The sequence below is a fragment of the Phallusia mammillata genome, chromosome 2 (genome assembly GCF_965637545.1).
Source record: "Phallusia mammillata chromosome 2, kaPhaMamm4.hap1.1, whole genome shotgun sequence".
Taxonomy (NCBI): Eukaryota; Metazoa; Chordata; class Ascidiacea; order Phlebobranchia; family Ascidiidae; genus Phallusia; species Phallusia mammillata.
The window spans coordinates 22956872-22980648 of NC_137253.1; the positions used below are offsets into that span (position 1 = coordinate 22956872).

General features: G+C 37.7%; 6 protein-coding genes across 7 annotated transcripts; 5 read left to right on the top strand and 1 right to left on the bottom strand.

The window, feature by feature from the left end:
- The first annotated feature begins 323 nt into the window (after positions 1–323).
- LOC145213556 (jmjC domain-containing protein 8-like) lies at positions 324–1943 on the top strand. The gene has a single exon (XM_080081881.1). The coding sequence runs from the start codon at positions 823–825 to the stop codon at positions 1606–1608; it is 786 nt and encodes a 261-aa protein (XP_079938007.1). The 5' UTR covers positions 324–822; the 3' UTR covers positions 1609–1943.
- A 58-nt stretch (positions 1944–2001) lies between these two features.
- On the top strand, positions 2002–8322 carry LOC145213555 (DNA topoisomerase 3-beta-1-like). The gene is made up of 15 exons (XM_080081880.1): positions 2002–2128; positions 2262–2430; positions 2496–2613; positions 2740–2928; positions 3010–3191; positions 3632–3818; positions 3900–4134; positions 4338–4495; positions 5267–5525; positions 5577–5675; positions 5737–5884; positions 7129–7295; positions 7356–7615; positions 7763–7868; positions 7997–8322. The coding sequence occupies exons 1-15, from the start codon at positions 2002–2004 to the stop codon at positions 8164–8166; spliced, it is 2574 nt and encodes an 857-aa protein (XP_079938006.1). The 3' UTR covers positions 8167–8322.
- Positions 8323–8457: 135 nt separating this feature from the next.
- Positions 8458–10161, bottom strand: LOC145213557 (peptide methionine sulfoxide reductase MsrB-like). The gene is made up of 5 exons (XM_080081882.1): positions 9955–10161; positions 9508–9574; positions 9367–9444; positions 8881–9007; positions 8458–8810 (listed from the first exon to the last, which is right to left on the bottom strand). Exons 1-5 carry the CDS (start codon positions 10079–10081, stop codon positions 8697–8699), a joined length of 513 nt encoding a protein of 170 aa, XP_079938008.1. The 5' UTR covers positions 10082–10161; the 3' UTR covers positions 8458–8696.
- Positions 10162–11487: 1326 nt separating this feature from the next.
- Positions 11488–15085, top strand: LOC145212731 (ubiquitin carboxyl-terminal hydrolase 48-like). The gene is made up of 2 exons (XM_080080965.1): positions 11488–13356; positions 13441–15085. Exons 1-2 carry the CDS (start codon positions 11626–11628, stop codon positions 14815–14817), a joined length of 3108 nt encoding a protein of 1035 aa, XP_079937091.1. The 5' UTR covers positions 11488–11625; the 3' UTR covers positions 14818–15085.
- A 23-nt stretch (positions 15086–15108) lies between these two features.
- On the top strand, positions 15109–15858 carry LOC145212735 (coiled-coil domain-containing protein 28B-like). Its single transcript, XM_080080969.1, has one exon. It carries the CDS (start codon positions 15118–15120, stop codon positions 15526–15528), a length of 411 nt encoding a protein of 136 aa, XP_079937095.1. The 5' UTR covers positions 15109–15117; the 3' UTR covers positions 15529–15858.
- LOC145212732 (differentially expressed in FDCP 6 homolog) lies at positions 15564–23769 on the top strand. 2 transcript variants are annotated; one of them, XM_080080967.1, is made up of 13 exons: positions 15564–15629; positions 16098–16201; positions 17917–18137; positions 18206–18325; positions 18437–18646; positions 18717–18848; positions 19193–19318; positions 20388–20534; positions 21167–21326; positions 21610–21743; positions 22019–22182; positions 23002–23140; positions 23270–23769. In XM_080080967.1, exons 3-13 carry the CDS (start codon positions 17973–17975, stop codon positions 23462–23464), a joined length of 1692 nt encoding a protein of 563 aa, XP_079937093.1. In that variant the 5' UTR covers positions 15564–15629; positions 16098–16201; positions 17917–17972; the 3' UTR covers positions 23465–23769. The 2 variants fall into 2 exon arrangements, with proteins under 2 accessions (XP_079937093.1, XP_079937092.1); XM_080080966.1 differs by lacking the exons at positions 15564–15629; positions 16098–16201 and adding an exon at positions 16854–17649.
- The last annotated feature ends 8 nt before the right edge of the window (positions 23770–23777 follow it).

Genomic DNA, 23777 nt, shown 5'->3' on the forward strand with positions numbered 1-23777 from the left:
AACAGAATTGTAATGAATGTTTTTGTTTACAATTTAACCTGTAAATAATATTCACAGTAAGTAGTTGTTTAAATGGCGAGTAAATTACCAACTGGAGTTCCTAGTTTAAAGGCCTTCATGAAACGGAAAGAGGTCTTGCAGTTGTACAAGGACATTTTAAAATGCATCTACAGAATTGATACACCAACGGACAGAAAATTTTATTTGAAGTGGGCAAAAGATGAATTTCAAAAGTACAAACACGAGACAGATGTGGAAGTGATCAACTTTCATATTAACCGTGGAAAACAGCAACTCAAACAACTTCGTGCAGGCTTGGGTGGATGAAAGTAAAAACTCTGTTTTCACAGCTTTATTGGCAAAGTCTAGGCAACTTTAATTCTAATGGTCCACAACAATGAACAAGTATTCATTGATGGATTCAGCCCCGAAGACTTTATGCAGACCAGCGGGCGTGGGACACTTAATTAAAAATCACAGTATGCCAGGCCTTCACCTTGCATGAAGCTGCTAACTCAACCATATTTTGGCTGCTTTGGCGACTGGCTTGCCCATGATGATCTAATATACCTTTTGTACCTTAATCAAATTCTAAATGGTCAGTGGAAACTGTAGTAAAAAATGTTTTTATAGAAGATTGATGCCTAATTCTGTTTGTAGTATGTATTGTCATTTCAATGTCCTTGAAAATTTAATGAAATGATGTGAATGAAATTGATGAGCATGAATGAAAAGAGTTTTACTAAATAGTACATGTAAATGTTTAAAATACATATTTTTGGCAGAAAAATATTTTCCAGTAGGCCAGTGTAAGAAAAAAAAATGTTTGAACAGTTTGTTTGGTTGTTGGTATGTCTTGTAAATGTGGATGCCTTAAACTGGGACTCATGTACAAAGAGTTCCTGTTCGGAAGGAGTGAAGTCAATTACCACTTCTATATGCAATGTTGACCGGAGAGGTAAAATATCACAGACGGAATTTCTTGAAAAATATGCATTTACCAAACCAGTGATTTTGACTGGTGTGTCTGATAATGCGGAATTTCAGAAGCTTTGTGAGAATGAGAGATTACTTAAAGACCATGGAAACAAAGTAGTTACTCTGAGTACTGCTAATACACACTCTTATGAAAAATTTCAAATGACATTTGCTGACTACATGGAAAAGGTTTTTGCTCATCAAGAGTACAACAAAACCGGTCCGGATACCTTGTACTGGTTCGGTAACCATGACTACGCTGAATGGGATAGCTTGTTTAAACATTATAAGACACCACCTTATGAACTTCCTGGAAAAACCATTGCACTAAGTTTTGGTGTTGCAGGGCCGGGTACAGGTGTACCATTTCACTTTCATGGTCCAGGATTTTCAGAAGTGATTCATGGAAGCAAGAGGTGGTTTTTGCTTCCATTTGAGCAAAAACCAGATTTTGACCCCAACAAGACCACACTACGTTGGTTGTTGGAAGACTATGTTCACTTAGATGAAAGTGAAAAACCATTTGAATGTGTCATAAAACCAGGCGAAGTTTTGTATTTTCCAGATAAATGGTGGCATGCCACTTTAAATATAGAAGAGTCTGTATTTATATCATCCTTTTTAGGTTAACTGTTACTGGTCACTTATACAGTTTATTTCATACATATTTATTTTGAAAAGAGATTTTAATATTGAATGCTTTGTTTAGTGCAGTACTCAACAAGTGAAATTATGTTTATTTTTTAAAGGCTGAAATAAGTTTAAATGTTTTTAATATTGAATTTCAATGGATGGAGCATTATTGTGTTTTTTTAAAGATTGAGCATTGTAATTTAATAAATACATTCCTTTTAGCCTAAAAAATCTACCATTTGCTGATGGTGTTTGTAACTTTCTCATGGTTGGTTTGGTGAACAAAAATGAATCAATAATTTTGTGTAATAGAAAACTACTTTCAATTTAGATTTGTACATAAGATTACATAACTGAACAATGAAAATGATAAATTAACAAAACAAGAAAATGAGATCGGTTTTGATGGTAGCTGAGAAGCCATCTTTGGCACTGTCCATTGCTAAAATCTTGTCACGCGGGGCCCTCAATTCCAGAAAAGGTCTAAGCAATGCTTGTTCTGTCCATGAATATTCAGGTACTAAATCTATTTCAGTACAACTCACTTACGCTTTGGATTGAAATTATGCAAATAATATTTGGCATTTTATTTTTAACACATAAATTATATTTTATCATGAACTATACATTTTTTAAATGGTTGTTTTTAGGAAAATTCCAAGGAGACATGGTGTTGTTTAAAGTCACATCAGTTTGTGGCCATGTCATGGCATTGGACTTTGAGGGCAAGTACAACAATTGGGAGAAGGTAGATCCATCGGAACTCTTTCTTGCTCCCACATACAAAAAGGAATCTAACCCAAAACTCAACATCATTAAGTAGGAGCAGTTACAAACATTTACTTGTAAAAATGATTAGTTAATGCATTGAGTTTGCTTCCCAGATTTCTTGAGAAAGAAGCACGGAATGTTGATAGTGTTGTTCTCTGGCTTGATTGTGATAAGGAAGGGGAAAATATTTGCTTTGAGGTTTTGGACATAGTTCTTCCTATAATGAAATCAGTAAGTTGGACAAAATACTGCTGTTATGTAGTAATTTTACACAACACAATAATCAATGATCCACATTAAATGAAACTGCATAAACATATTTAATGCAATTATTATATACTTGTTTTATGAAAACAGAGTGGAGCAAGCAACAAACAAAATGTATTTAGAGCCCACTTCAGTGCAATTACAGACAAAGATATACATGCTGCAATGAATTCCCTAGGTTCACCAAATGAAAATGAAGCACTCTCAGTGGATGCAAGACAAGAACTTGATTTAAGAGTGGGATGTGCTTTCACACGATTTCAGACCAAATATTTTCAGGTAGGAGTTTAATAGAAGCTAAGGTAGTTGAGATTTAAGCTTCTGTATATTGCTACTCTGATCTTTGCAAAATTTATAAAGGGCAAGTATGGAAACCTTGATAGTTCTCTCATTTCTTATGGACCTTGTCAAACACCTACTTTGGGGTTCTGTGTTGAAAGACATGATAAAATACAATCTTTCAAACCCGAAACTTTCTGGCAAATTGATGTGGATGCCAAATGCCCAGATGATGGACCATCAATCAGACTAGATTGGGCTAGGTAGGTCATGTACAATTTCTCTATCATTCTACAAATCTAATAGTTGTTTTACCCAAAAGAAGCAGAACAGAAATAAAATTTCCAACTCAACCTTATGTACATAAAGAAATATTACATAAATTTGTTAAAAGTTCAGAAAAACTTTTTGCTCATAGCTATGTATATTTTTGTTGTACTTCACTTTTTTGTCGCGCAAAGTAAAGATTGCCGAGTGGTTAACACAAGTGCCTTTGGTTGACAAGGTTGGAGGTATAATCCTATCTCAGTCACTTTTGTTCCTTATTGTTTAACTAAATTGTCACCAAAGTCGAAAAATGAAAAATAAAATAACTGGCAATAAAACAGGCAATGGCGGACTCATTGTGAGCATAATGCATTCAGGCATTGCCCCTTCACTGAGCATAAAAATAAAACAAACACACATTTATTTTTCTTCAAAGGGTACGAGTTTTTGACCAACATGTTGCAAACATGTATTTGAGTTTTGTAAAAGACAAAACAAAGGCTGTTGTACAAGCTGTCAAATCTAGTGAGAAGAAGAAGGCAAGGCCAAATGCATTAAATACAGTTGAATTACTAAGAACTGCCAGCTCAGCACTTGGGATTGGACCACAGCAAACCATGCAGGTGCATTCAGTTCGAAACAAACTTAGCATTTTTTCTGTACAAAACTCACATGAAATAAAATATTATTTGCAAATTTTACAGATTGCTGAACAACTATATACCCAGGGTTACATCAGTTACCCTAGAACAGAAACAACCCATTATCCAGAAAATTTTGACTTCCGCGCACCTCTTAATCAACAAACAGGCAGTTCATCATGGGGCCAGTATGCAAAGATGCTGTTGCAAAATGGACCTAATAAGCCTAAAAAGGGCCATGATGCTGGTGACCATCCCCCTATTACTCCCATGAGAAGTGCATCTGAAAATGAACTTGGTGGGGAAGATTTTACACATTAACTTAGTCAGGTTCTAAAAGAGGCTTTATTCATTGACTATAAACAGTGTTTGTTTTTATACCCGAACACAATTACATGTTTCTTTAAAATAACACAATTATATTTAATTGCCTATTGGTTCTGTGAGTTCTGAGGAAATGTTGACATGTCATGTTAACTGAAAAGTGTGTGATATTTGCAGGTCATGACCACTGGAGATTGTATGACTATATTGTGAGGCATTTCTTGGCAACTCTAAGTGATGACTGCACATATCTTCACACTGAAATTGTTTTCAAAATTGGTGACGAGACATTTACATGCACAGGCAATGCTCCACTTAAACCAGGATTTACAGAGGTAACTTACACAGCTCAGACATCTTTAAAAAAATGTTTAAGTAGACATTCTATTGATCGAAGTTCTAAATCAGGGGTGGGGAACCTTTTTGTTTATATAGGCCACCTAACGGTTTATCCACACTCGTTTAGGCCGCTTAGACAATTTCCGAGGCCAAGGATAGTTCAAAATTTTTGACTTACATAATGGTCGTTTTGCTGTTCCCTCGTAGAGTTGTAGAACTTACGGTTCAAGCTGAATAAAATTCATTACTACAACATTCAGGATTTATTTCACCTAGAAACTCGCTTGTTTACAAATATCAATGATCTAAGAACAGCTTGTGACATCACAGACGAGTTTAAGACATTCGATTATGAGCAAACAATTGTTCTTTTTCAACACAAATAAGATTGGAGAACCTTAGGCTTTTAGTACTTCTGTTGAAATCACTTTGTGTACCACCACAGGGCCATTTGGCTCTAGTTTAAAAACCACTGCCCTAGAACTAATCAAATAATAATGTGGAATAAAGATCAAAAAATACGTTTCTGACTACTTTTCAGCGCCTGGTGCAGTCTGTAATATCAACATTCTAAAATGTATTTTGACATCAAAGGGCGCACTTAGTGTCCTTTAACCCGCAGGTTCCCCACCCCTGTTCTAAATGGTTTTAATGTTACATGTCATTTCTTTTACCAAATACTTGCTTCTGTAACTTAACTGACCTTCAAAGTTTCTTGTTCTACTGTGTCTCATCTTAACTACAATGTATTTTTGTGATTTCTTAAGGTTATGCAATGGCAGTCTATCACTGATCATCAGACTGTACCAAAACTGAACAAGGGTGATGAATGCCCTATTGAGAAGGTCTATCTCACTGAAAAGAAGACAGGGCCCCCAGACTACTTGACAGAAAGTGAATTGATATCACTGATGGAGAAACATGGTATCGGCACAGATGCAAGCATCCCGACACACATCAACAACATTGTGCAAAGAAATTATGTGACCGTTGTGCCTGGAAGAAAACTCCAGCCCACAAACTTGGGTAAACCAATAATAAAGTAGTATTCGCTTTTGTTTCACTGTAAAATTTTAGGTATTGTGCTGGTTCATGGATACAAGAAAATTGATCCAGATTTAGCTCTGCCAACCATGAGGTCTGCAGTTGAGAAGCAGCTTAGTCTCATATCCCAAGGTAAGCAATTCCTTCTTGTTCAACATTCCTTGTGTGTCTAAAGATCACTTTTGTATTGTAGGTAAAGCACACCAGCGAGATGTGTTAAAGCATGCCACTACAATTTTTCAACAAAAGTTTCATTTCTTTGTGGATAAAGTTCTTTCCATGGACAAACTATTTGAAGTTTCCTTCACACCTTTGTCTGAAAGTGGAAAATCCATGTCAAGGTATATATAACTTCCTATAACACGGCTTCTCAAACTTTTTTGCTCTGCGACCCCATTTTGGAAAAGAAATTTCTATGTGACCCATTGTCTCTCCATGTCTCCTAATCTTCTAGTAGATGTAACAAATGTCTCCTAATAGATCATAGATATGCATAAAAACCAATCTGTAGGTAAAATAAATCCTGAATGCTGTAGTGGGAAATTTATTTAGGTTTAACATACATTCAGCTTTGACCGTGCTATTTGAAAAAATTACAAAAGACCATTATGTAAACAAAAATGTTTGGAAACTACTGTTTTAAACTTAGACACTGCGGCCTACACGAGTATCGACAAAACGTTGGGTGGCCTTTATGAATCAAAAGGTTCCCCACCCCTGGCATAGGTGATAACTAGGGCGATTATTTTTTGACCTAAAAAAAGAAAAATTTTGATCTACAAATTGAAAATTGTGACTTTAAAAAGCTTTTTTTTGACAAAATTTTGACCTATGAAGAATTCACGTAGCTAAAGTACGCATTATTGTACAAAAAGTTAAAATATGGCTGTAGGCTAATCTAACTAGAGATAAAGTATGTGTAAAAGTCTAACAGAAGGGCAAAAATCTGAACACAGACCTATCCTATTCTGAAAAGGGAAATGAGCTAACTAAAAAACACTGCCAAAAAAACTGCAGCTAAGACACAACGAAAATTGTTCAATACATTTTTTAAACGAAAGATACATGAAGTATCCAAAGCAGAACGTAAGCAAGAGCTGCACGTAACCTACAGTTGCCGTAAAATGATTAGGGACCTACCAAAATTTTTCACGTTTTGAGGTGTGTTGAGCATCACGCCATGTCAACCTAAATATTTCACTCACTTGATGGTTTATGATTCACAATAAGTAGATAATGGACCATTTACAACAGTGTAATGTAGGCTACAAGGTGTAAAATGAAAAGTTCACTGATAGTGCAACCTCTACAACACCACGACAATGCAGCTTGCACACAATTTTAACTTTGCAAAAAATTTTGACTTTGTAAACAATTTTGACAATTTTTGACCTATACTACAAATTTTGACAAATTTTTGACTTTTTTTGACAAGTCAAAAAATAATCGCCCTAATGACAACTTAACATACATTGTTTAAAAAATGATGGTTCTTTGGGCTTTTTTGTACAGGTGCATATTTTAATTGCAATAGAAGGTGTGAAAATACCCAAAGCAAACGTCTTCTGTGTTTGAATTTTTGTAGGTGTGGAAAGTGTAGACGATTCATGAAATTTATTGCCACTGCCCCGCCACGCCTGCACTGCAGTACATGTGATGAAACATATGACCTGCCCGCTCGGACCAACATCAAACTGTACAAAGAGCTCAAATGTCCACTTGATGAGTTTGAACTCCTTATGTGTTCAACTGGTAAAAAACAAATAGCGTTTACTCTACACACAGATAACTCAAGATATACCACATTTTTAGGAACCCAAGGCAAAAACTATACTTTGTGCCCCTACTGCTACAACCATCCCCCGTTCAGGGATATGAAACGCGGATCAGGGTGCAACGCTTGTACTCACCCAGGCTGTATACATTCGCGGTACACGTTAGGCGTAGCGTCGTGCATATCATGCGAAAACGGCATACTGGTGCTGGACATGGCCTCTGCACCAAAGTGGAAAATGGCGTGCAATGACAACCGTTGTTCCACTGTTGTGCAGTTATTTGAGAATGCCCATCGGGTTTGTATTTGTTTAAGCCTGATACTTCTGGGTCGTAAAATGTTAAGCACACATTGTCTATGTCCCCTATCTCGCATATATGCCAGTATTGGTTCCTTTCTATGTTTTTTCGTTAACTGTACTCCTTACGTGGGTTGTTGTTGTCAGATAACTGTCACTGAAGAAGCCTGCGAAAAGTGTAGCGCCTACGAATTGTCGGTGGATTTCCATAAAGACAAAACACCTCTAGAGACAAAGGAAACAAAGCACACGGGTGCGCATGGGTTTGTTGTTCGTGTTGAAATTGTGTATTCAAGCGAAAACCGTTCTACACCTTAGAAACCACAAAAATGTAGTGACGGCCTGCGTTTACAAGTTGTAGCCTAATTCTTGCTTTTACAGGTTGCGTATTTTGCGACGACGTGTTCTCGAATCTTATAAAGTTAAAGCAAGCACGTTTGACAGTCAAGCGACCTCCATCTAACCGCGGACGCGGACGTGGTCGTTCCAGAGGACGGGGAAGAAAAGCACCCAAAGATAAAATGTCACAGCTTGCGGCTTATTTTGTCTGAATACAAGATGTTGTGTTGTACCTTCTGGTCAAAATTGTAAAACACACTGAACCCTGGGCAAAAATATAGTCGAAGCGAGATTGCTGTCACATCATGCATTTCTGTAAGGTTGAATTGGTAACGAAATAAAACTGTTGTCCCAAAGTTTTTCCTAAATACTGGTAATCGTGCTTGAACATATTTTTTATTACGGAGATGTGGTTGCTGACGATCTGACATACTAGCAGAGAGGAAAGCAGCTCACAAACAAACACCTGCACAGGTTTAAGCTTTAACAAGTATCCACTCAAGTTATATTTTTTGACCTGGAAATGGTCAGGAGTTCATTATATTTGCCCGCAGCGACTCATCAATATAAATTACAAAATTTGCAAATGAAACACATAAAATGATGCAAGAGAACACAATATTTACAGTGTAGTGTTTCACTGAAGAGGAACAACACAATGGATCAATAAAACTCCATTTGGATTATTAAGCTTGATAACAAGGGCTATATAAACAACAAACACATTAGTAAATCCAGAGGTTTACAATTCATCTTTCTTTTTCTGGTCAAATGACAGTGATGCACTGTTGATGCAATATCTCTCACCAGTTGGTGCTGGGCCATCATTGAAGACATGTCCAAGATGAGCTTTGCACTGCATTAAAAAAGTAAAATTGTTTTTTATGTAGCCCAATCTCATTTAATTGTAAACTGTGTTTGCTTACTTTGTTGCAAACCACTTCAGTTCTGGATCTTCCTAGACTTTTATCTGTCCGCTCTTCTACTGCCTCTTTGCCAGATGGTTGGTAAAATGATGGCCAACCAGAACCAGAATCATATTTGTGGCCAGACCTTAAAATTATTGATGAGTTTAACAAGCCATAATTTTATCAGTCCCAATTGTATTCATACTTCAGGGGTGCAGTGGGTTGTAATTAAGTTAGAGCATTTAAACATTGCGACAACATTTTGAAAAACTAATTTACTGCACAAGCAATCAACTACATTTTGATTTACTATATATATATACACACACAGTGTTTGTTTGTGGTGCACAACCGGTAATAACCTAAAAGTCTAAGGACAACTTGCAGGGGAAAAAACAAGTTACTCTCCCATAAAAAAAACGAAAACTAGAAGAAGACCCATTTGCCAATACAACATAAAGATTTGAAAAAGCATATGTCAACCAAAAAACACTGCAAATTTACTTGAAGAGCTCTGTACCACACACGATGCATTTGTATGTTCCTTCTTTCTTGTTTTTCTCATACTTCCCTGTAAATGGTCTGTAATACAATACAGGTGTTATTTAAACCATGCAATATATTCAGCTATGCAATTTAACATACGGTTCGGTTCCATGTTCTTGGGTAACACGATACTGCAAAGTTGTAAGTCGTTTTTTCAGTTCCTCATCTGAATACAATGAGTTGTTTGAATACACAATATCAACAAGACCTGTTGTTACTATCATCCACAATATCCATTTACATTTCATACTGCTATTTTTACTGCTTGGTAAATAGGTTGAGTGAATACATTGATTGTGTTGAATAAAAAACAGTTACACAAAACAAGGGGTAGCACAAATGCACACCTGGGCAATAACTGTCTTAAATCATTATATTTATGACAACTTGGAGATATTTCATACAACAGTGCATAGACTGACACTAAATGAAAAGCGACTGCATGAGCCTCCTTAGCAAAGTCCGGATGGTGCCGCACTGCCGCGCCACAAATTTCGGCCAACATATGGAAAACAAACAAAATCATCAGATACATTTATTTCTTACCGTTTTGTGCCATTTTAATTGTTCCGCTTGATATTAAGACTCGAGGTAACACAGCGCTTGCAACAGGAACCAAAGAACCGTCTACTTTTGTCAGCCGCACAACAGTTCGCAAACAGAACCTGTACATACCGCGCAGGAAACGACGTATAACAGAGGAAGAAGAACCGTGAATTCGCTAGTCATTGTGACACCATACCTATTTACAGACGAAAACAGAATGACGAAGCGTTTTATATTTAACGAGCTTCATATACAATGTATAATTTTGCTGTTTTCACACACACGTTAAACGTAAATTGTTGGTTTTGGTAACAAATCTGCTTTATAGGCCCTCCGAAACGCAAAAATATATTGTTAGTACTTGTATTAGTTATTGGCAACATTTGCAAAAGGTTGCTGCTATTTTTTATATTTTGTCGTTTTAAAATTAAAATTTTTCGTTACAATCCCATTTAGGACCCACCCAGATAGGACACGTCGCCAAGGATGGCAGAACGGTACGGTACGTACTGGGTTGACCGTACCACGCAACTCGTTACGAACAGCGTAGCCTACTGCAAAACCGTACCGTACCAAATGTACAAAATCAAAACGTTCCGTACCACCGTACCGTACCAAAGTCTTACTTTGTAGTTTGTACCGTACATGAGGTACGAGATGGTACCTAAAGGGGGCTGCCCCTCTACAAAACTCGCTCATTCGAAATAAAAGGTGGATGCATTTACTTTTTTACGATAGGCTCGTGAACACTGATCTCTATTTATAAAAAAAACACTGATCTCTATCGTGAACACTGATCTCCATTGCCGAGTTAATCTCTGTTATTGTCATGTGCGTGTTTTAGTAATAGGCCCACAGTGCATGTAACCCTCATTTTGCTTAGCGGTCAGCCCCGTAAGCACTAAATATTAGGCAGTGACGTCATCAACTTTTTGAATTCTCTTTTGGTACAGTGACATTGTGATGAAATCATGTCATAAACAATTTAAATTCGAGTTTCAGGCAATTTCAATATTATTTATAAACACTTATAATGCGTCAGTACGGTGGTACGGTACGCTTTTGGTACGGTGGTACACTTTGGTGGAGGACCGTAACATCGTACCGTGTCTGTACCTTTTGCCTCTGCTTTCTTTGTGTACCATGCCATACTGCCATCTTTGCCCGTCGCATGTAGGACCCGCCCACTGCTGGATCAAACCAGACTTAATCAAATCGTTTGGGATCAATGATGCCATTGGCAGCAAATCAACGAACTGCAGTTTTTTTTGCTTTTTAATCTTTTTAATCACAACTTAGGAATGTAAATAAAACTTGACTGTTTAAAATGGCATTTGCTTTTTCTTGAAAAAGTCATATCTTGAAAAAGTGTGAAAACCGGCCTTGTTTGATATCTATGTAATTGTTATGGAAAGCTATTTTATTTTTTTTTAACGTAGCAAAATAGTTTTGAAAACGTACATTTCTGGAAAAAGGGTGTTTATAAACATAGCAAGCCGAAAGCAGTAACTATTTGTAATTTTGTAGCAAAAAAGCGAATATTGCAGTTGGTTACATGAGTTGCTTTCTTACTGATTTTGACTTTATTTTTCGGTGCTTTAGTGACATATGATACTGATACTTACCTCTGTTTTTGATAAACAAAAAACAGCTACGTAACACTTTCTTGGAATGGGGAAAAAGGGCTCTGCAGCCAAATCAACTGAAGCTCAGTTTTGGCAATGGACAGAGGCAAAAGACTTGACACAGATTACAGAGGATAACATTTTAACATCCTACAGATTGAAAACTCCCTCTTGTCAAAATCCTAAAAAGAATTGCCAAGGAAATCCAAAGTGCTTGCATGCATTAGGTCAGTCATATTGGACAAATTCGAATATAAGCCTGATCAATGAACAGGAAGTTGCTAAAGTCCAAAAGGAAATTGAAGCTGAGCAAAGAAAGCCAGGTGATCTTGTTGGGCTAAAAAACCTTGGAGCAACTTGTTATGTAAACACATATTTGCAGTTATGGTTGCACAATGTCAACTTTCGAAATGCAATATATTCTTTAAATGAAAGTGACTGCGACATTACTGGCAATTATCAGCAAGTCGTTTGTGGGCAGCTCCAGTTGGTGTTCGGACTTCTTGGTGGCAGCATATGCAAAAGTATTGACCCATCTTCATTCATTCAAAGTTTAGGACTTCCCACTGATTTGCAGCAAGATGCCCAGGAGTTTTCCAAGCTGTTTATGGGTGTTTTGGAAACAAACTCCACACTTTCATCTGTCATTCAGCACCAGTTTTGTGGGGAATATGAATACCAGACTAAATGCTTGTCTTGCCAAACAATCACATCACGACCATCAAGGTTCTATGAACTTGACCTCAATATACAAGGCCACAAAGAATTAAAAGAGTGCATCATGGAGTTTTTAAAAAAAGAAATGCTTTGTGGTGAAAATCAATATCACTGTGATGCATGTACATGCAAAAGGGATGCTGTTAGGCAAATTTTCCTCAAAAAACTTCCACAAACATTAAGTCTGCAGCTTCTTAGGTTTGTTTATGATAAATCCTCCCAACAGAGACACAAAATTGTGACAAGTTTAACCTTTCCTGACACGCTGGATTTTTCATCAATATTAAATGGAAATGAAAATATGAGCAACTTGGAGCAAAGAGAACTACAGTATCAGTTGTCTGCAGTCCTAATTCACAGGGGCCCAAGCGCTTCATCAGGACATTACATTGCACACATAAAAGATACTGCAAATGAAAACTGGTATAAATTTAATGATGAATCAGTGGTAAAAATGAAGACCGGCACAAAGCTTGATCTTGATGCTAACAAGGGGGAAGAAAATCTCTGGAGTGAAGCTTATGGCCCTTTACCGAAAAAGCAACGTCTTTCAAAGGGTCACCATTCATCCAAGGATGTCTATATGCTGGTGTATGTTCAAACAAGCAGTTTATTACCCAGTAACAGATGTGTAGCAATTCCAGAAAGAATAAAGCACATGGTTGATGAGCACAACATCCAATTCCAACAACAAGCAACAGTAAGATTAACTGCGGTCCATGAAGACCAACTGAAGGCTCTAAATTACCGCAAAAGCATGCTGAATTTTGTAAAAACTTTGGAGACTGAGAGCGATGATCATGAATGGATTCATGTATCTCAGCTTAAATACTACCTCAACCCTAACCGGCCACACAAGGGTTTGTTAAAAAATGCTAACTCATTAATTTGTTGCCATGGAAATTTGCATGTTGACAAAGTTCCTACAATGAAATACATTCCTAAGCAGGCAGCAGATATACTGTTTGCTGAATGTAATGATCTACCAAGGTTCAAATTGAATGTGTGTAAGCCTTGTGTTGAAAACCGATGCCTACTATTGCGTAAGAAACGGCAATTGGTGAGTGATTCAGAAGTTATAGGTCAATTCATCAAAAACCTAGGCATACAATCTGATACAAAAAACTGTTTTTATGTTGGCAAGGTATCCCTACGCAAATGGAAATCCATGGCTCTTAAAAATATACGTCTCCAACATGCAACCAAGATGTCTGATATTCCTGATGTGAATGGTTCAGCTTCAGAGAACAGTGATTCAGATGAATTTGTATTTAATTCTGATATTTTATGCTTGCATGGAAGTTTATCCACATTGGCAGCAAGTTATCAGCTTGTACCAGAATATGTATGGAAAATTTTGAGCACCTACTTTCCAGACTGTCATCAAATTAAAGGCGATTCTGATTCTTGTGCTTCTTGTATGAAAGAATCTCAGCTAGAAGAAGAAAAACTGCTTGCAATTAAAAAACTTTCACAAGAGCAGAAGTCAGACTTACATCAATTGTTTCTCAATAAAAACCGACCGCAGATAAATGCATTTCTTTCCAATTCGTCAGATGAAAGCTGTCAAACAATCTATGTTTTGTCTGCAAATGCATTGGAAGAGTGGCGGGAGTTTGTGCGCCAACCCACAAGGCATGAACCTATATCTAAAATGAGCAACGTTGAGTTTTTGTGCCAACATTTTAGGCTACTTTACAATCCTTTGGATATGGTAAATTGTTTTCCAAGTAATGAAGCCAACATGCCACAGTTGGTTTTGGTTTGGAGTGAAGAGTGGAAAAAGGTGAAAAAACACTTTGTCATTGACTATGCCATTAAATTATCCAAGCCTTCCATGATGGAGTGTTCTGTTATGCTCCATAAAATTGATGATCCTGCAGTAAATAATGTTCAGAATAAGGAACTTCAAAAACAAAATCCCACTGCTGAAATGTCAGTCTTGATCCAATCAAATGTATCACAAAAGTGCAAGAAAAAAGTCTGCAATGCTGCAGAATCACACAAAACATATGATAAGTCACAGATTCTCTACAGTCCTGAACTTTGTGCAGAATGCATAAACGATCTTGCCAACAAACAGAAGCAGTTGCTTTATGAATACAATAATGCTGATGTGTACATCCAGAAAGTTTCTGGTATCCAGACAGAAGAAACAAATTCAGGCACCAGTTTTACATGTGAATCTGCAGAAGGAAAACCCTCTCGTAGAGCTCGGAGATGTACCCGCGGTGAAAAGAAACTTTCTGACATTTCATCTTCCATGACCCTCAGGGATCTTAAACTGAAAATCATGAGTTTTTACTCTGTTCCACCTTTTGACCAAAATCTATGGTTCAATGGAAAATTGCTTTCTGATGATACTGCCTCATTAGGTAGCCTGTTTATTTATCCAAATTGCACAATAACATTGATTGAGGATGAACCCAATCCTGACAATTTGCCTGTTATACTTGAATCGGTAAAAAATGTTGAACCAGAAAGGGGCTTTAAAGGAACTGGGCTAATGGGATTTCAGTAGGTTACACTGTGATATCATTATGGTGCTTACTTTTGTGTCTCTTGTCAACAACGTTGTGTGCACGGACTGGTGTATTTTAAAGGTGTAATCTTACAGATAATTTTCAAACAATGAAAAACGGATTTTTTTGCTTGCTTTTGAAAACATATTGACACGTTTCGTACAAAGTATATTTATGTACGGTATTTTGTGTTGTCTTTTGACATAAACATTATACTTACTGCCTGTTCAATCATACTTCATTTCCAAATTTTACTGTTTTTGCAGATTTACCTAAATAGGCAATTTAATTTTAAAAATATGGCAGAAAGAAAGCAACATGCTAAGATTTTAAGGACACAACCCACCATGCAGTCAGTTCCTGAAGAGGGGGTACCATCTTCTCAGGGCAACTGTTCTTTTCCAGACATGCAGTTAATGAAACAGGATCTTCAAGACTTACTTTTTGCATTTCGAAGTGGAAAAATAAAGGCTTTTGGAGATGATAATGTGATACAAAAAATGGAGAACATTCGTAGTAAGCAAGGAAAATTGGCTCGGTTGCACTTTGGGTTAGATAGTCAGATTGATTATAATGATGCTGAGGACTCACCGGCCAATCAGAAGCAACGTCAAGAAAACATGTCAACGTTGCTAGAAAACCTGGAGGATTTAAGCTCAACTATTAAGTCGTTAAACACTTCTGCAACCACATCTGGCAAATCTAATTGAAGACACGTTCTAGTTGACATTTTAATGCTAACCCCAAACACTGCTGCTTTTGTAAATATATTTTTTTGAAACTTCTTGCAGCTCATCTATTTTTCTTGGATGTAAGTGATTTCATTTGTTTATGTTTAAACCAGAGTATCCAATAATGTTAAAAGTTTAAAAAGGAATTTCCTTTTGATCAGAAAATTATGTTCAAAAATGATCTAGAATCTTTTTTCATTGTTGGCAAAACATATTTTCTCCTTCTTGCCAAACTCATATATTAAATAAAGTTCAAACAGAGGGGTCATACTGTAGTATCTTAATTATCAATAAAGAGAATGAAGTGTATTGCGATTGCAATCTGGAGAATTCAACCCTAGTTATTGTTTGTAAGAAAATGTAAAAGTTTTTTTAGACTATAATTCATAATGGGGAATAATTGAATTGTGTATGATATCACATTGAAGTGTTAAAATTATTATGATCCCATTATTACTGTTTACAAGTGTACTGCAACAAAGCCATATATGTCATAGTTACACCACAAAGCACTGCTCTTAAATAATTACAGGCCTGGTTACTTGTAGGTGGCACACTGGTCTGAGGAGAAGCGGCGCAAGGGAGCAATTACATACTACTCCTGGTGTTCAGATATCATGACATGTTAAATGCTGGCCATCATGACAATCAAGTAAGCTTGAAAGGAAATGAGTGTGATATAAATTGCCTGCCTACTCTACCAAGCAAAGCAGTTGTGCTTTGTGGTGGTAGTTATAGTTAAGCAGTGTCATGTTTAGAATGTACCTTGTATCTGCTGTATTGTTATAGTAGGGAATGTAAACATGTGCTTCCCTGAATGAAACAGCCACTGGTAGAACATGTTTTAGTGTACATGCACACAAAACTTATCAGTATTAAATCATACTGACAAATTGAACTAAATGGAATTAGAAGTTAGTTACCAGTTCAAATTTATGTTTGGATACAAGGTGTAAGCTATGTGACTAATTGTAGAACAGTTAGATTGTTAGCACTAAAAGAAGTAGGTTTACGACACTCAAATAAAACAAGCAGTAAAGAGTTCAACAAAGTTGACATAAAACAGGTCAGCAAAGTGTTAGTTCCTTATACCTAAACAATGACATGACCTGCATGTTTGCAATGACGCCTGTCCTATTTCAGTGTTAGCACTGGAATGTACAACCAATCAACATGGTGTAGTTGGACTGTTGAACCTTTCATAGTTAAATTAATTTGTTATCAATACCAGTTTTTGTATTGTTGCCCTTTAGTACTTCGGATAAAAGGTTGAAGTTTTAATGACTAATTAATGTTAACAGTGCATGCACACACATGGTGGTTTAGTGCACAGGAAGTACTAGTCACGTCCCATTGTTTTTCCCTCAGTCAGACAGTAATTATAAATGCTAGTGAACTGGCAGCAAATCCCTGCTAGATACCAGCTGCTAATATGGAATGGAAGGCAATCAAATTTCCTGCTGTGATTTTCACTATTGAGTCTGGCAGGTAGATGTTTTGTTGCTATGTGCCCTGGTGTATTTTTTCAAGGCTCAGTGACATTATTAGATTTTGCCTGTTGGCAAGTGAATTAGTATTGGTCAGGTGCCTGTGTTTTTTCAAGTCAGCGTCTTGTTGATGTGGCATGTGGGTGTGAAAGAGATTGTGGTTGGTGGTCTAAGGCATACATCTCATGTCATCAGGATTTAATCTGCTTAGCAGTGAGCAAGTGTTTATTTGTGGCCTGCATTGCCTATTAGCTTGAGTCTGAGTCTCCTGCTGAGAAGTTTAGTGGTGATCAAAGATAATTACACTTCCTTTGTTTGCCCTGTACAGGGAATTAAGTTGCATTTTTTTTCTTTGACCCTCTGAGACACCTCTGCTGTGCACTGTAGTTGTTATCTTGCACAGTAGTTAGAGGGATGATTTCACTTTCATTGTGCAACTGAGATAAGCAGATAATCGCAGATTGCAAAAAAGAAATCCAGAAAAGTCAGATAAAGATGGAAAGGAAGAGAAGTACCAAAAGTATTAGGAGACTGTCATTGAGAAGGCCTAAACCAGCTGAAATGAATCAACCGAACATGCCATTGCCCAATGTGGAATTTGAAGATGTTCTCGGTAAACAATGTGGATGTACATATGATAAGCTTATGTAATTTTCTAGCAAGATATCATTTTTGAGGAAGATTTGTCTAAACGTAGAAAACAAACTGTTTATAGTTGCAACAAATGATTACAACAACTAACAACTGATAGTGTGATCAGTAAATTAAATGTTCAGCTTTGTAAGTTTAAGTTTTCTCAGTATGTATGGAGTAGTCACATCATTGATGTAAACGACTTTTTAGTATATTGTGTTCTTTATACTGTTACATATTTTCTCAGCATCTCAACTGCAAGTGTCAGATGTGATTAACAACAGTGTGTTGGGTGATGGAAGCATGCACAATCTCACCAATAACTCACATTCTTCACCACACTTTCGAAGACACCAGTCCTGCCTCTATCACCGTTGCTATCACAACACTACCTTGGTTCCACTGTGGCAAGCCTTTGCTGCCCTTGACACCCGAAACTCAGGAAAATTACTGTTAGGTCGACTTATGGTAAGTTTGAAAGAATTAGGGGTTAAAATTATGCGGATTGAAAGACTTATTTTCATTGTGTTTTATAGCGCATGTCATCTGTGATGTCCAGTGTTCTTGGTGTTGAACAGCACAGTGATCAAGCCATTCAGAAGTATTTTATTCAGTTTTCACAAATTACTTTTCCCAAATACAAAAGTTATGTAATGGTAGGTTTGAATTTGTATTAAAGTGTCTGTAATACAACGTTCAAATAAAATGCATGTCGTTGGTTGTTATCAACTTTAAAACGGTTATGTTACATAACTAACCTTTTTTAGGACACAACAGCAGGAAAAATACTGGATCCTGAAGCACTGTCTGCTTATAGTTGGAGTATTTGCAAGGATCGCTATCTTAACAATCCTCTTGTGGATAACCTAGACTCAGTTGTCCCTCCTGAACTAGCTCAGGCAATCTATTGGTTGTATTGTATTTTTAACAACCTTACAGAGCCAGACACCTATCCTCCAAGCATGGATTATGAAGAGGTATGTTTTCTTTTCGTTTGACTGGAAATTACTTCTTTGCTGATTTAAAAAATACAATCTGTGCTTGCAGACCGATCTTTTGTTGCGAAAATTATTTGCTGCTCTGGGGTTGGCATGGACGTCAAATGATTTAGATTCTCAACATTATGATGATGCCAGCTCAGATTCAAACAGCAATTTTGAGCCTTCTTACCCACCTCATGTAAGTTGTATATTTTTTGTTTGCATAAAATGTCTTTTTACAACAATTCTTAAAATCGGTACATAAAAAATGATCAGTATGAATTACTTTGTGAATACAAATATTTTTTTTAATTACAAACGCATTATGTGACTTATACAGGGGAAAAATTGACCATTACGTAAAATATGGTGTCCAAATTTGTTATGTTAATGTAAAATTTTGTGCGCATATTTAAACATTTTCCTCGCAAATTCGATCGTCTCAAAATGAACAAAGAGTACGAACGGTATCTAGGAATCCCAATGTGCCGATTTCCTTTTTAGTGCAAACATCTCACATCAAAACGCTTCCTCCCTCCGCAGGTTACCTTCCAGCAGCTCTTATCAATTATCGCCGACCTGATCGGCACCGAACTTGCCAGATCCCACGCTTTTTATCGCGCCGTGCAACGCCTCTGCTTGTCCGAATACATGGAAGTGATGAAAACGGTAAGTAGGGAAATTGCACCGCGGGATATCAAATTCCCACTGTGGTTAGAATGTACTTTTGCAAGTTGCTGCTGGATTTTTATTTGCACATGACGGCCCGTCCTAGGGGACACCATACAGTAGGCGTGATTTTTGCTTGTATTGTTTATGCGTTTGGAAATCGAGCTTAGAAAACAAAGTGCACAAAGACTACTCAACTCGTTTTGGTTGGTGTTTCCACAACAACGTGACTCATTGTTTGTCACCGTGCCACTATGCATTACAGTTAATTGCTTCCAATAGTTGGTCCAAAATACCGATTAAAACCGTATTTGCTGATCGAATATGTTTTCGCAAAAGTTTACTCGGGGTCATTATTCCAACGCGTTAGCAGTACGTCAGATTGCATTATGGGAGTAACTTAGCTTAGAAAACCTAATCATATTTTGTTAGTTTTGCTAAATAATGAAACTTGAATATCAAAGCATACAAGTCAATGAGCACTTTGACACAATCAACTATGCACTTTAGATGCCGTGTGATCTGCTATTATGATCATCACTAGTCGTCTGTAACATTTTCCATTCATCTCTGCGTGCATTGCAGCGAATTTCAACCTTACACGATCAGATGCCTCATCACACATTTGTCACGTGTTTATCTCTTTAATTCAAAGTATCCAGTTTGACAATTGTGCAAAGTGCTGTTGCACAGTTTTGACACTCGATAAAAAAGGTGAATCACTACCAAGAGTTCACCGCTAACTAAAATGCCACCAACTTCCTTTTTGAACCCTTTGCAATTTACCGATTACATTTTTGTGTTTGTGAAAAAACACGATTTTATGATACAGTAAATCTCGGCTAATACGGATCTTCGCCTAATTCGGACAAAACTCGAGATGTAAATGATTTGTAAAGTGATATAACTTGAACTAATCGACATCTGTTAATTCGGATCTTTGCAAAAAATGGACTTTTTTCTGGTCCAAACGGGTCCGGATTTGAGTTAAACATGACATGTTATTGTTTGCCACGATTTCTCAATGTTTGTATTCATGGTGTATAACATGATGTGATATGTGATACAGGGTTGGATCAACGTCCGCAAGCCTGAAACCGATGTGTGGAAGAAACGATGGGCCGCACTTCACGGGTCAAAGTTCACGCTTTACTCCGGCCAAACTTGTCTGGACTCGAAGGAGGAGATTAACCTATCCCATCACATGCATATTGAGGTTAGCACTTATTGTAATCAGATTGTTTAGTGACTTTGGTCGCAACCCGAAAAAACGTCTACAATGGCCACGACCCATCATTTTGTCACAAAAGTTGTACACCTTAGCAGAATTGCGTAGTGATGTGATACAGTGGTTCATCTCGTGCACAAAACGGTACCTACAGTAGCAGTGCCAGTCTCCCTATCATTGTATTGTTATCATTGCCTTGTGCTATTTTGGTTGCTGACGGCCGATCAGTCAATCATTGGCTTGCAACGCACGTCCGGAGTGCGCTAACATGGAAGACAAACTGCCAAACTTGTTGGTGACATGACTCTTTGCTTGTGCACATAGCACACCCACCTAATCTCACGCGCTCTTCTCACAGCTTTTGTGTATTGCCACCTCGTAGGCAATTCTCGTATTGTTTGTTGTGCAGTTTTGCAGGCTATTTTAAAGTATTGCTGACTTCTACGAAGATTATGTACAACACAGTCAATAATAATGGCTGTGTTTAAAATAACTCTATATGGGATTGACGCAGCGTTATAAAAGTTCTCAGAAGGTACACCGCAGTGCTATAAGCAGCCACAATACAATTAGTAACCACCACAAACAATTGGTTTTTATAACTTAGTTTGTTTTTGCAGGCACTTCCAGCTACTGGTTCACAAAAGCACCGATTTCGAATTGTCGAGAAGGAAGGTGACTTTAGTATTACGTCAGAGCACGAGTTCTCAACTGCTACTCAGAAATCGTGTCTCTCCTGGCTGACGCTTCTCAGTGTTGCGATTAAAGTTACTGAAACAGGTGGGTTGATGAAACATATCTACTAAATACTAGCGTAACATTTGGTATCTTCGTGTCAGTGCCCTCATATGCAAGACTGGGTAATTTAGTAAAATTCAATTCACTAAACCGATTAGATTTGACGAACACTTGGCATACATTATGCTGGAAAAAGGACATTACAATCGTTTGCCAGTAATAACTAGAAAACGAACACCAAAAAACTTACATCAGAATACGTTTTTCTGTTTGATGCGTGCTTTTAGGTGAAAAAAATTAAATTAACCGGCAATCGTGCTTTTAGGGATGTCGGCGAAAACATGCGAAATTTCCGAGCGACGTTTGGAGAGGTTTCAGAGGCGGGAAAGTGAACGGGAAGTTTACAGGAAAAAGCGGGATGTCCTTGAAACATTTGATCGCCTGCAAGAAGCAAAAAAGGTAAACCACGAAATACACGTAAATAATGCATCCACATTTCTGCTGAAAAATTTACAAATTTTCATTGGACCAAAAGTATGTCTGCTTTATAAATGCATTGAAATGCGCTGTCGTAAATTTTAAAATGCCCGTTTGGCTTGTATGAACTTTGGCACAGTGAGAAGCAACAAAAACGAATGCTTAACCTTCAACGAAAAATGAAATATTTTTTACAAAGCATTTGTGAGAAGCACGTTTTGGAATTCATAGTAAACGAAACCCTTTGTTTCTTGAAGGCACGCAGTGAAGTCGAGGATGCCTTGGCCCAACGCTCACAACTCCGGGAAGCAAAAATGATTCACCTGCTCAAGATGGACAAAATTTATGAGCGACTCGAGTCGATCCAATTCCAGCAGAGTCTCTGTAACAAAGCCGAACGCGAAAGAGGATTGCTCCGATTGTAAGTGAAAAAAACAACGTTTGTTAAACTTAGGCTTCGGGCATGTAATGGAAGATTTGGATCGTTTGGTAACAAAGATCTTAAGATAGCTGAAACTATACCCAAGTTTGAACCCCTTGTCCCAAATATCAGCCGTTATGTGTACATTTGCAAGGTAAAGCAATAATGCGCCAAACAATAGGCATGAAATTAACCCAGCAGAACCTAGACCAGGGGTTCTTAACCTTGGGTCCATGAACCCCCAAGGGGTCCGAGAAGATGCATTAAGGGGTCCATGAAACGAAATAGAATTATTCCGAAAATCCACATATTAAGGTTTCCACTTGATCAGGCCACAACGGCAGCCAAACATGCACCTCGAATAGTTTGAGCAATTGCAAAACCGACTTTGTGATGCAATAATGCATAACAGCTACTCTACTATTGCAAGTCTGGCATTGAAGTATATGTGCTTTCTGCTGTGAAAGGTTACATTAAGCAGGCAAGGTTAGTAAGTTAAAAAATTTAGCAGATCATAGAAGGAATGTCGAAGAAGAGAAAGTATAATGAAGACTATGTTGCCTTTGGTTTCACCTTCATTACTGGCAGTGAAAGACCACAATGTTTTTTCGACCTTTGCAATGTGTTTCATGCAAAGGGGTCCGTAGCTTTTCAAAGAATGATTTAGGGGTTCGTGATCCAAAAAAGGTTAAGAAACCAGCGGGATTCATCGAACTTTGTGCACTGCACTGACATAATGTGTTTTGTTCTGTGTCCTTGTGATTTCTTTCAGTTTGTTTGTTTCTGGATATATTCTACAGCCGTTACATTTTTTTGCAGACTAACCAGTTTTGAGCGAAAACTCCACGGCGAGGATAGAACAGGGAACAGTGCGCCCAACTCCCCAGAAAAATCCGACCAGAAGAGTATGTTGACCCGCCTGGCGGCCGAAAGAGACCAACTGGAACATGCGCTAGAGGTCGCCATTGTTACATAAACAATTGCTCATAGTATTAAGCTTTGAAATTTAGTTAAGGCCTACCCTAAAGGTCAATACTACCATAAAATTCGCAGCCTATGTATTTAACTTTGATTGTCGTGACAACAGGAATTGCGTATGACGCCCAGCCACCCGCCAGCCAATCACAACACGTCTAGTCGCAAACCGTCCCTGGTCATACACAGGGTCGAGTCTCTGCCACTTGAAGGGTCGTTTGATTATCGATCATCGTCGGAAAACATGTCGACCACCTCGACCGACTTCTCACATCTCACCCTGCCCGACATTACATTGCACACGTGACCGATCTTCGCCACCTGATTGGTTGAGGTCGAAGCCTGCACAGTGCCGAGGGTTTGTGCGTTGCTCAGTTAATGAATGTTCGCGAAGGAGGAGTTTGAAGCCGAAAAAGAGATTTGAATGGGATTGAGGAGTTTTACAATCAGCTGCCGTATGTGCCGTTCTTGTTTAGAGTTTATTTCATGTATTTGACCAGTTATTATGTAACGGAGATATGTTTTTCGACATGCATTGCGCCAGCGTTTCATGTCGCAGTTTTAACGAGAATTTCGACCCAATTTGCAATACAAGTCAATGTGGCTTTGGAATACCACCC

What these genes read in the sequence shown, in the direction of transcription:
- LOC145213556 (XM_080081881.1), top strand. Translation starts at nt 823, where the DNA reads ATGTTTGAACAGTTTGTTTGGTTGTTGGTATGTCTTGTAAATGTGGAT.
- LOC145213555 (XM_080081880.1), top strand. Translation starts at nt 2,002, where the DNA reads ATGAGATCGGTTTTGATGGTAGCTGAGAAGCCATCTTTGGCACTGTCC. An exon ending in TTCAGACCAAATATTTTCAG is followed by an intron (nt 2,929 to 3,009) that starts GTAGGAGTTTAA and finishes AAATTTATAAAG; the next exon opens with GGCAAGTATGGAAACCTTGA. An exon ending in GACCACAGCAAACCATGCAG is followed by an intron (nt 3,819 to 3,899) that starts GTGCATTCAGTT and finishes CAAATTTTACAG; the next exon opens with ATTGCTGAACAACTATATAC.
- LOC145213557 (XM_080081882.1), bottom strand. Translation starts at nt 10,081, where the DNA reads ATGTACAGGTTCTGTTTGCGAACTGTTGTGCGGCTGACAAAAGTAGAC. An exon ending in TGTGGTACAGAGCTCTTCAA is followed by an intron (nt 9,008 to 9,366) that starts GTAAATTTGCAG and finishes AATAATTTTAAG; the next exon opens with GTCTGGCCACAAATATGATT. An exon ending in CTGAAGTGGTTTGCAACAAA is followed by an intron (nt 8,811 to 8,880) that starts GTAAGCAAACAC and finishes TTTTTAATGCAG; the next exon opens with TGCAAAGCTCATCTTGGACA.
- LOC145212731 (XM_080080965.1), top strand. Translation starts at nt 11,626, where the DNA reads ATGGGGAAAAAGGGCTCTGCAGCCAAATCAACTGAAGCTCAGTTTTGG. An exon ending in TGCGTAAGAAACGGCAATTG is followed by an intron (nt 13,357 to 13,440) that starts GTGAGTGATTCA and finishes TATGTTGGCAAG; the next exon opens with GTATCCCTACGCAAATGGAA.
- LOC145212735 (XM_080080969.1), top strand. Translation starts at nt 15,118, where the DNA reads ATGGCAGAAAGAAAGCAACATGCTAAGATTTTAAGGACACAACCCACC.
- LOC145212732 (XM_080080966.1), top strand. Translation starts at nt 17,532, where the DNA reads ATGGAAAGGAAGAGAAGTACCAAAAGTATTAGGAGACTGTCATTGAGA. An exon ending in TACTGTTAGGTCGACTTATG is followed by an intron (nt 18,138 to 18,205) that starts GTAAGTTTGAAA and finishes TGTGTTTTATAG; the next exon opens with CGCATGTCATCTGTGATGTC. An exon ending in CCCATCACATGCATATTGAG is followed by an intron (nt 20,535 to 21,166) that starts GTTAGCACTTAT and finishes TTGTTTTTGCAG; the next exon opens with GCACTTCCAGCTACTGGTTC.